The sequence below is a fragment of the Anthonomus grandis genome, chromosome 2, assembly GCF_022605725.1.
Source record: "Anthonomus grandis grandis chromosome 2, icAntGran1.3, whole genome shotgun sequence".
In the NCBI taxonomy this organism is placed as follows: Eukaryota; Metazoa; Arthropoda; class Insecta; order Coleoptera; family Curculionidae; genus Anthonomus; species Anthonomus grandis.
Window position 1 is genome coordinate 191100 of NC_065547.1, and position 12051 is coordinate 203150.

At 32.0% G+C, this 12051-nt stretch overlaps 1 protein-coding gene across 8 annotated transcripts in view; it reads left to right on the forward strand.

Annotated features, from left to right (window-relative positions):
- The window catches only part of LOC126750684 (potassium voltage-gated channel subfamily H member 6), a 232324-nt gene that overhangs the window by 42299 nt on the left and 177974 nt on the right, over window positions 1-12051 (forward strand). For all 8 annotated transcript variants that reach the window (XM_050460366.1, XM_050460381.1, XM_050460365.1 and 5 more), the window contains exon 2: window positions 7263-7496. In XM_050460366.1, the coding sequence (XP_050316323.1) occupies window positions 7263-7496 (234 nt within the window). The remainder of the gene's footprint in view (window positions 1-7262; window positions 7497-12051) is intronic.

Sequence of the window (12051 nt, forward strand, 5' to 3'; positions counted from 1 at the left end):
TTTCTCTGACCTCACTCTGTAGCTCCTGAATTAAAACTTTTAATTCAGTATCACGCGATGTAAGAGTCTCAGACTGTGGAACAAAGAGGGACGAACTCCTTCTGTTTTGATCCATAAATGACGTGTCCTTGTCTCGAATTGAAGTAGTTGGCTGTGAAAAATGACTCGATGACCTACGAACACAAGTACTGCAGTTCCAGGGTGTCCTATCCTCCTGCATAATTCGTGCCTCAACCTCCGATACATTCCCACATGTTAAGTGGTAAAGTCCTTTACATATGCCACATTGCAATTTTATTTTCTTGCCTATTCCTTTCCCACAATGGCGGCAACTTCCTGGAAGCGTCACCTTTATTCAGTCGCGGGAAAACTAACAGACAACGGCAACCCCGCTTCGAGCCTATGAGCAAGTACCACGTACTACTGCACGGAGCTTAATCGTTTAGAGTCCGGTTGGCGGATTACGGCTTATAATAACGGCAATACAATACAATAAAAAAATAGTATTCAGGGACTATTTACCATCAAAATCCATAATATTCGATGCACTCGACAGCTCTCAACAGAAAAAGGATGGTTTTTAGTACACTAAAGGCTTAATTTACAAAATTTTAACGTGAACACTTTAATATAAACAAACTTATCGAATCTAGTACAACGTTGCCAACGTTTTAGTTCTAAACTTCATTCTAAAATTCAATCAATTATTAAGTCTCATGCAGAATTTAATGATGCTATTAAGTATCCCGAACACACGATAGTTAAATAAATGTTAAATAAGTTGATATGGAATTTATAATAAATGTATCTATTTAAGCTTAAATTATTCAAAATTATTTCAATTTTTTTAAACTTGAAAAATTCTTACCAGAAGAGATAACTCAAAAAAACTGGTTTCTAATATGCGCCCCTTAATTTTACAGTCCTTAAAATGCAATTTATCACCTCTTTACTGTGGAAGAAATGATAGCTTAGACTTTTTGCTTCAATTTGTTGCACAGAAGCAACATCGATAGTTTCTCCAAAAAAAAGGTTTTCAAAATTTTCACCCCCCATAAGGGTGGTTTACGTACGGAGTTGAGGATTGCTTTTACTATCAAATTGAAGGTAAAATTTTTCTCCATCTTCTGTACATCCAACGCTTTTTTCTTTGATGTATAGTTTTCAAGTTATTTCAAAATGAAAATTTTTTGGATTTTTTGATAATTTTTTTTGGGGTTGTCAAAATTTTTTGCATAGTCGATATATATATATAGTGTGGCCCAAATTGGGTGTACATGTATGGGTATTTTGGAAACTATAAGAGATAGAAAATTGGTTTAAGAGGGAAAGTTGTAGGGCATTTAGTTACCAATTAAGTACAACTTTCAGAACAATTTTATCTTTTTCCGATTTTGAAATATTTGGAAAAAATATTTCAAAAAGTTGCATTTTTGAAAAAGAACTGTATTTTTTTTATTTCAACGTATTTTTAAAATCTGTATAATTTTTATTAACTTACTAACTTGGTAACTTATACTTTTACGTAAGTTCTTAATAAAATAAATAACTACTTGTAACAATAATATTAAATGAAACTATTCAAAATGACGGCCATTTTTGTTAAAACATTTTTCACATTTCTTTAAAACACTTCTAGTTATTTTGCGCAGGGTGTTTTTATTTATATTATTTAAGACAGTCTGAACCCTGTCCTCTAGTTGTTCGAGAGTCGCAGGTGGTTTAAACTCGTAAACTTCATTTGTAACATATCTCCAAAGATAAAAATCCAAGGGTGTAATATCTGGAGACCTAGCTGACCAATTATTTACAGCACAGCGGTTCGCGATAAGTTTATTGTTAAATGCTTGCGTTAACAAGTTTGGAACGTCCCGAGTATTATGTGCGGGACACCCGTCTTGTTGAAACCACACTTCACGCCGTATTTGTTCTTCAGGTATTATAGCTTTTACGGTAGGTAATATCTGCGCTTCCAAAAGATTTAAATATCTTTGACCTGTCAACATTTGGTGATAAATAGAGGGCCCAATAAGGTGATTATCTAAAAACAATTATAGCATTTTACTTGAAAATAATTTTGTGGAGTGGGTAATTAACTTACCATATATACCACACCATACATTAAATCCAAATCTTACTTGTAGCCTACGTTCAGCCACTTCATGAGGATTTTCACTAGCCCAAAAATGACGATTATGCCTGTTGAATACTCCGCAGTTGCTAAAAAACGTCTCGTCGGTCTAAATAATTTTCCTGCTGAAATTAGGTATTTCTTGACATTGCCTTACAAACCAGTTTGAAGATTCTAAACGTCTTGGGTAGTCTGTATCCCTTATACCTTGAACAATAGTAGGCTTTTATGGACGATTTTTTTTAAGGACTCTTTAAATGGTAGTCCTTGGTATATTCATATCAGTTACAGCTTTTGGAGTCAATGTTTTTGGGTTCGCTTTAAAATGGTCTAAAATGTTTTCATCGCGAGCTTCATTGTCCCTTTGATAATTTTCTGGCGTTGGTATTTCAAAACTTTCATGAGTTCTAAGGTTCATGACAAGCATAGCGAATAGTCTTGGACCTGGCAGTTGTCTCTCAGGATACAGTTCCAAATATCTGGCGATTGCAAGATTTTCATTCTTATTACATGTGTTATAACATTCCCATATGTCAAATTCTTCTTCACTGGTATATCGCATGGCGATTTTTGGAAATTACAATTTTAGACAAAACTCACTAAAAACAAACGAAAAAAACTAGATACGAAAAAACTATTTAACACTAACAAGAACAAGAAACATGAAATGAACAAGATAAAAACTACTAAACAAGATAAAAAGTTAAATCAAATAAATAATATTTTGCAGAATTGTCAGTAAATGACGCTAAATTATTAAACAATAATAATTGTTTATACGACTAATTGCTTCCGTAGTCATGGCGTCCGCATTCGTGGCCAACTCCGCGAAAAATAAACTATTTAATATTTTGACGTAAACATAAAATATTTTCATAAAGTGTTATGCATCATTTTAAAGGGAAAAAAAAAGATCTTTTTAATTTAGCAAAAAAACAAAATGGCCGCCATAAGCAAAAAAAAAGTTGAGGATGGAATCTTAGAACCGAAACGTCGAAAACAAAAACTGAATTCAAGTATGTGTTGTCCTTAAAAAGTTATCCTTAATAATGTGTTTACAGATTTTAAAAATACGTTGAGATAAAAAAAAATACAGCCCTTTTTCAAAAATGCAACTTTTTGATTTTTTCCAAATATTTCAAAATCGGAAAAAGATAAAATCGTTCTGAAAGCGGCACTTAATTAGTAACTAAATGGCCTACAACTTTCCCTATTTAACCAATTTTCTATCTCCTATAGTTTCCAAGATACCCATACATGTACAGGGTGTTTCAAATTCGAGCCACATCATTGGGATTTCGGAAACGGTAAGAGATACAGGGTCGGTTAAATTGGGGCGAAGTTGCGTATTCTTATGCTTAACAAAATGCCGTTTTAAAATTTAAAAAATTCCGACTACGTACGAAGTTATTCGGAAAATACCGAAATTTTGGAAAATCGTTTTTATTTTTTTGTGAGGTTATTTGAAAACATATTTTAAAATAATTGACACTTTATTATTGTCACTTTTTCTCCTCTACCAGATGGCGTCGTCAAATTTAAAATCCGACGTTTCGTCTTTTGGCAACCATCATCAACTTTATTTTTTTAAATACGCCCCTGGAATTTTTTTTATTCATTTTAATTCCCCTTTTTATTCTTAGAGAAATGACATATCACATAGTTTAATTTTCCAATATTTTGATGTCAAAAATTTACTTTTATTAAAAAAAAGTTAATACTGTCCTGTTGTTTGAAATAAAAAGTAATAATTTATCTTAACACCATCATTTATTGAATAAATCAATGTTTTTGACGAAATTTTTTAATTATTAACATGGTAAAAATAGTATAAATTTGATATATTATACTAAATTTTAACAATAACAATAGTAACAACTATAATTTATTACTAATTTGTATGTCGAACAACACAAACTAAAAATTATAGAACTTGTGAATGCGAAAAAATGCAATATTTTAAGTTTAAAGTAAATATTCAAATAGCTGACCCTGCAGCACAAGACATTTCTATATCCTTCTACGTAAATTTCCAGACACTGCCCGCTGGATAGTCCTGGCTCGTATACCCCTTAATTCTGTCAATAAATTTGCACGTAAAATGTTTATATCATTTGAAGTGTTCTTAAATAGTCTGTTCTTTAAATATCCCCAAAGAAAATAATCCAACGGAAAAAGATCGGGACTTCTAGCTGGCCAGCGCACCACCCCTTGATTTCCAATCCACTGATTAGGAAAATTATGATTTAAAAATCGTGTGACATTCCTTCCATTATGGGGTGGTGCACCATCCTGCTGCCACCACAAATCGCGGATATTATCAAGAGGTTCATTTTCAAGAACATCGAATATATTTGGCAAAATTAAATCTAAATAGCGCTCAGCAGTTAAATTACCGTCGTATATAATAGGTCCCAAAATTCGATTCCTGTAAAGACCCACCCAAACATTGAAAGAATTATGCCCCTGTCTTCTTACTTCGCGGTTTTGTCTCGGATTTTCGACTGAATAAAAATGTTCATTATTCCGATTAAATAGCCCGTTGGTCGAAAAGTTACATTCATCTGTCCAAATTATTTTGTTTAAAAAGTCTTCACCATCTTGCAGTTTTTCGTTCAACCAATTATAAAACTGAAGCCTTCTATCGGTATCTCTATGCCTAAGTTCTTGACTGATATGAAGTTTATAGGGGCGATAGCGATTTTTTCTCAATACTCTGTGGATACGGGTACTTGGCATATTCAATTCACGGGAAAATTGTCTGGTTGAACCTTGCGGATTTTGGGTAACCTTTAACGAAAACTATCTGATAAAAAGTTATTGTGAAAGTATATCGTTGTAAAACTTACAGCATTAATAATCGCCTGCTCGGTTTCAGGATGCACTCGAGTCCCATACATATTTCGAGATTTAGTGAAACTTCCATAGAGGCTAAGGTTCCTGTCCAAAGCTCCGAAATACGTATAATTAGGTTGGGGGCGCTCTGGATATTGCTTCAGATATTGTTGGCAGGAGCGTTGCGAATTTCTATTCAAAGAATAGTAAATTTGGGCCATATCACGTTGTTCGCTACTGGAGAATACCATTTTTGATTTCACAAAATATCGAAAAAGCCAAATGTCAAACAGATATAAACAATTAATGACAGATGGTCGTCCATTTTTTTCTAATTCAAAGCCATCTTTAATAATAAGAATTTTCAAGTTATTCAGCCGGAGACTTAGACATCAGGCCTGCAGAAAAATTTGTGAAAATATAATATAATATAACATATTAGCAATATTTTTACCATGTTATTGATTCAAAAACAACATCAAGACAATTTTTATTTCAAACAACAGGACAGTATTAACTTTTTTTTAATAAAAGTAAATTTTTGACATCAAAATATTGGAAAATTAAACTATGTGATATGTCATTTCTCTAAGAATAAAAAGGGGAATTAAAATGAATAAAAAAAATTCCAGGGCCGTATTTAAAAAAATAAAGTTGATGATGGTTGCCAAAAGACGAAACGTCGGATTTTAAATTTGACGACGCCATCTGGTGGAGGAGAAAAAGTGACAACAATAAAGTGTCAATTATTTTAAAATATGTTTTCAAATAACCTCACAAAAAAATAAAAACGATTTTCCAAAATTTCGGTATTTTCCGAAAAACTTCGTACGTAGTCGGAATTTTTTAAATTTTAAAACGGCATTTTGTTAAGCATAAGAATACGCAACTTTGCCCCAATTTAACCGACCCTGTATCTCTTACCGTTTCCGAAATCCCAATGATGTGGCTAGAATTTGAAACACCCGGTACACCCAATTTGGGCCACACTGTATATGTTGTTGATATCAATGTACGAGTCTTTTTGAGAGCTATAACTTTACTATTTGAATAAAATTCGTGGGATTTTTTCCAAGAAAGTTAAAACCAATTTTCCAAAACTTCACCCTCTTTTTGCACCCTCTAAATCAACTCGGATGAATTGGGCTCTATGGAAGAAAAGGTAGCTCTGATTTTTCTGAACAATTTATCTCATGGAGTCAAAGTTGTAAGCGACAATCCAAGAACATCCGCAATCATCTCCTAACAAAATACCCCCTCGGAATTTTTGTTTGAATTTTTGGTTTTTGCACTCTCTCAACCCATACAACTTATTGTCAAAATTTCATCCTCTATCTAATTTTTGCGTTCATTTTCATACAGCAAGACTGTACTATGTTCTTTTAATTTACTTGTTTTTATAATTAAAGTTTTAAGTAAGTTTTAATATAACTGTTTTTGTGTTGTTTTATGATTTTTATTGTTTTTTTTTACTTTTATTGTACCTAGTCTTTTATCGAATTTAAGTATCTTGTACGAAGTTTAGTTATAAGTATACAGTAAACCTAATCTAAATACTTAATCTTGTCCTCTTTAGCAATAAAGCATTTTTTAATATAAAATCCTCATCCATTTTTCCAAGAAACCACACAAAATGTAAACAAACAAACAAAAAACAAAGTAACGGTCTCATAAGCAAATTTTATTGGCTACACGCGTTTTGCCCTATAGAAGTAGGGCATCATGAGGCCTTAGGACCAACACATAGCCAATAAAATTTGCTTATGAGACCGTCACTTTGTTTTTGGTTTGTTTTTTTATAAGCATTTTTGACTTAAACTTGTGACTAAAATGTATCACTGGTTTAACGGATTTTTTCATCTCACTTTAAATGATATTATGTAAATAGCAGAAGTGCGTGTGTATACTATTGATATTATTAAATTCATACAAAACTGTAATTTCATTCATATCTTAACTACTTTATAATTGTTAATATACGACAAAGTAGCAAAAAGTTATTTTATCAGATCATAATGGGACCCTGCAGTAGTTTCCTAATTATTCTTAACAGTAAAACAGGACATTAGTAAAACTTTTTGTACTTTTTACTAATGTTCTTTGATCAAGTAAAACTTTCATAAAACTTTCTCACTTATAGTTAAGAATCTTAATGGGTTTTGCTGCTATCAGATGCTTCGATTTCATCATCATAGTGTACGAATGTACGAATACGGAAAAATCTGAAACTTTAAAATACGAATAAGTTTCCATACAACAACTCTGTCATATAACTAATGAAAGTATTCTCTTTCAGATCGTTCATTCTTAGTTGCGAACTATTCGAAACCGGGACAATGCAACATCATCTACTGTTCGGACGGTTTTTGCCGTTTGGCGGGATATTCGCGAGCCGAAGTGATGCAACGTTCGGCCTCCTGTTCTTTCTTATGTGGACCGTTGACGTCACAACAAGCTGTTAACGGATTGAGGGAGGCTCTACAGAAGGGAGTCGAGAAACATGCGGAGGTGCTCTATTACCGGAAAGACGGTGAGTAAACGGTGTTTCAATTGTTTTTTTTATTTATAGATTTGACGACATGACTCTAAAACAGTAATATTTACTGGTAAAGAGAGCCTTAATTTTACAATTATTGATTTAATAAATGTCAATTACAATACTTTTGTTATCTATCCTTAAGCTTAACATTAAGACAAAGTTGGTTGCACAACAATTTTTAATGCACTATTGTGTGTTTTAGTACTACTATACAGGGTGTCCCAGCGAAAACAAAACAGAGCTATTTTCGGTATGAAAAAAATTTTTTTTTTCAAAAATCTCGGACACGTCGATTTTATTTTTGAGGGGGACAACTTTTCCTTACCAAGGCACCCTCATACCAGCAACCCCTTCGAGGGGGTGGAATCACCCCTAAAATCCTAAAAGGAAAGAGGGGTCGTATGATACCTTATTTTAAAGGTCTTTTAATTCTGAATATAACTGCCAAATTTGAAGTGGCTAAAATTTTTTATCCGGATATGACAGCTTGTCAAAATTGCGGAAACAGCGAAAATGAAAAAGGTATTATGGACTCTTTTTTGGATAATATTTTTAAAAGAACAAGGAAATCCTATTTTCGAAGGGGTCACTTATTAATTAAGAGGCCACCTAATACCTGGAATCCTTTACGAGGGGTTGAAAGCACCCCTTAAATCTTAAACAGAAAGAGGGATCGTGTTATACTTTATGTTGAAAGTGTTTTCACTTTAAATTTAAATGGTGACTTTTGAGTGACTGATGGATTTCTTCTGGATATGAAAGCCAAATAAAATTCTGGAAAAAATGCTTTAAATAAACCTTTATGCCTGAAACCCTTTCTTACAATTTTTTTTATTGGATCATTAAAACATGATTAAAAATTTATTAGTATTGTTAATATTATTGTTATTACATCTTATCAGCATATCATAAATAAAAACAAAATACCAAATAAAATGCAAACACAAGTATCTGAAGAATTTATTTAGCTTGCTAAATATCATTGGTACTTTTTTCATAAAGCAGCATTTATTTAAATAGTTTTAAATTATTATCCAGTCTTTTACGTGTTGAGACACTGTTAGCAATGGTTTATTCTACTGCAGAGAGGGTTGAGATGATAGAGTTTTTCTTTCGGCATAACAATTGTGCCAATAGAACGGTACAAGAATTTAATGACCTTCATCCAGAAAAACGAGTCAACAGAAAATACGTTCTAGAAATAGTTGCTAAATTTAGGGAATCTGGCAGTGTCTTAAATAAAAAGCATGAGGTTCAAAATGCTGTTGTTGTCAATGAAGCAATGTAAATAACTGTCCTAGGTCAACTTCATGCCGAGCCAGGAATAAGTGTCAGAAAATTGGCGACGAGTACAGTACTAAGCAAAAGTAGTGTTCATAGGATACTTAAGCATAATAAATTCCATGCTTACAAAATTCATCTGGTGCAAGAACTGAATGAGGACGATTTTGACAGACGAGTGCAATTTTGTGAATCGCTTAGTGATATGATAACTTATTTACAACATTTGCTTTTCAGATGAATGTACTTTTTTTCTTAATGGCAACGTAAATCGTCATAACTGCCGCTACTGGTCAAATGCAAATCCGGGCCAGTTTCGTGAAGTTCATACCCAGTTCCCTGAGAAGTTAAATGTTTGGGCGGGAATCTTGGGCGGCTCCATTGTTGGTCCGTTTTTTCTGCCTGGAAATTTGAATGGAGAAATGTACCGAGATCTCTTGGAAAATGCCGTATATCCAAGAATAGTAGAAATAATGGAAGGCGGAAATCATTCTGATGATGATCAAGTCGTTTTCCAACAAGACGGAGCGCCTCCACATTATGCTGCTGATGTGAGGCAATATCTTGATGAGATATTTCCTGATCGTTGGATTAGAAGGAGAGGACCTTTTATGGAATGGCCAGCTAGGTCACCCGATTTAACCCCATTAGATTTTTTTTTATGGGGGCATTTAAAAACAAAAGTTTACGCTACCTAACCAGACACCCTAGAAGACTTACGCCAGAGAATTATAAATGAGTGTCAGATGATAACACCTGAAGTTCTACAAAACGTCAGGCATCGTTTTGAGCAAAACCTGCATGGAAGTAGGCGGGGCACAATTTGAACATTTAATAAATTGACGTAATTTAAATAAACTTGTTTAATTTAAAAGACACAAAAGGAAAAGGGTAGGTATTTCTTATCTCTCCACTTTTACTGGCAGTAAAGATTGTATTTCTTGCTATTTTTATATCCACAAGATATCCATCAGTCACTCAGAAGTCACCATTTAAATTCAGAGAAAAAAGGCCTTCAAAATAAGGAATGACACGACCCCTTTTTCTATTTAAGATTTAAGGGGTGCTTTCAACCCCTCGTAAAGGGTTCCAGGTATTAGGGTGGCCTCTTAATTAATAAGTGACCCCTTTGAAATTAGGACTTCCTTATTCTTTTAAAAATATTATCCAAAACAGAGTTGAAAATACCTTTTTCATTTTCGCTGTTTCTACAATTTTCACAAGCTGTCATATCCGGATAAAAAGTTTTAGCCACTTCAAATTTGGCAGTTATATTCAGAATTAAAAGCCCTTTAAAATAAGGTATCATATGATCCCTCTTTCTATTTAAGATTTTAGGGGTGATCCCACCCCCTCGAAGAGGGTTACTGGTATGAGGGTGCCTTAGTAAGGAAAAGTTGTCTCCCTCGAAAATAAAATCGACGTGTTCGAGATTTTTGTAAAAAAATTTTTTTTTCTTACCAAAAATACCTCTGTTTCGTTTTCGCTGGGACACCCTGTAAAAGAAATAAAGATATTGAATAAATATATCAATATTCAAAGAGAATCTTGTGCTTAATGCAAAAAATGCTTAGCTTTAACTTTTTCTCATCCAAAGCACCGAGAAATGATAGAGAGCTTTACTAATTATAAACATAAATTCTGAAAAGCTTCCATATGTAAGCAATGCTAGAAATCTTGGGCTTATGGTTGATAATAACCTAAATTTCCGCGAACATGTCTCTTTTGTTATTAAAAGATGCTATGCCATTTTAAGACCACTATATAGTAATATTCACATAATTAACCTTAAGTTAAGAAAAAACCTCTGCGAAAGTCTTGTCTTTCCCATCATTGATTACTGCTATTTAGTATATTATGCCTCTTTAGATTTCCTTACTAAAAATAGATTGCAGAAAATTAAAAATACTTGTTATAGATTTGTTTGCGGAATAAGAAGTATGATCATGTTTCTGAAAAACTGCTTAAAGTTGATAAATTGCATATATTATTATATGCCTATTCAATTGTTATATACCGACTAATTCTTTCCATATCACCCCAATATTTCTATGATAAACTTGAATATCGCTATAGATACAGTCATAGATTTAGTATACCTCGTTTTCGTCACGCATTTTTTAAGAATAGTTTCTCGTACATCGCTCCGTCTGTCTAACTCACTAAATGACAACTTTAAGAATATGAGCCTATTGAAGTTCAAGAAATCGATTAAATCCTTTCTTCTATCTAGTGAATAGTTACTACCTGCTATGTGTGTTGTATTTCTTATAATTGGTTGTTTTAAATGTGTCTCACGAATATCGGTCACGTTAAAAATGTTATTTACCTGCTTAATAATATTTTATTTTATAAGTGTTGTTGCATGTTAGATTTAATTTAATTTTAATCTTTCGCTTTTTTTTTATGTAAAGCTAAACTTTGCCTTTTTTTGTCAAACATACACTCTTAAAAATAGGTGAATAAAAATTCAACAATTGTATAGATTTTACATACAATTTGATTCTGGAAATGGTACAGAATCAATTTGTGTAGAATTTCTCTATGCTATTGTGTTTAAACAACTGTGGTTCTATAATCAACAAATTGTGTATCAATTTGATTTATTTTATTGTATATATAGTACACTATTTGTGTACTTAAATTCGACAATATTTTATATTTATTTAATATAATTGTTCAGTAAAAAAGCAAACTCTTAGTGTTTTTTTAACATGGTATGTACAGGAAAAAAACACAATTTATGCATTTTAAATACACACGTTAGTGTAGGTTGTTTTAACAATATATTTTATTTTCTTTCATTTCAACTATTAAATTTTATTACAAATTGTGTATAATAATACTATATATTGTTTTATAAATTTAAATATAGTATAGGTTACTTATTTTAGGTTTGTATATCAAATTAACATAAGAACTAGAGTTTTTTATTACAATGTTTTGTATTTATATTCATAAAAATTTTAAAATAATCAATATATTTGTATAAAAAAAATAAACAAATTGTTTAAAAATTTAAAATACATTTTTGAGAATTTCGTCATAAATCTGTGTAATAATAAATTCTAGTGAGCCTGGGAAATACAGGATAAAAAAAAGCTGTTTTTTTATTTTAACAATTTATTTAATTGTATGAAATATTTTCGAAAATTCCACCATTAATACATTAAAGCAATGTATTAAATATTTTCTTCAATCGTTTCAAACCTAAGTTTTTTCCATAGATATTTTACACTGTCTCCTTTATAGCTCCATGTAAGTT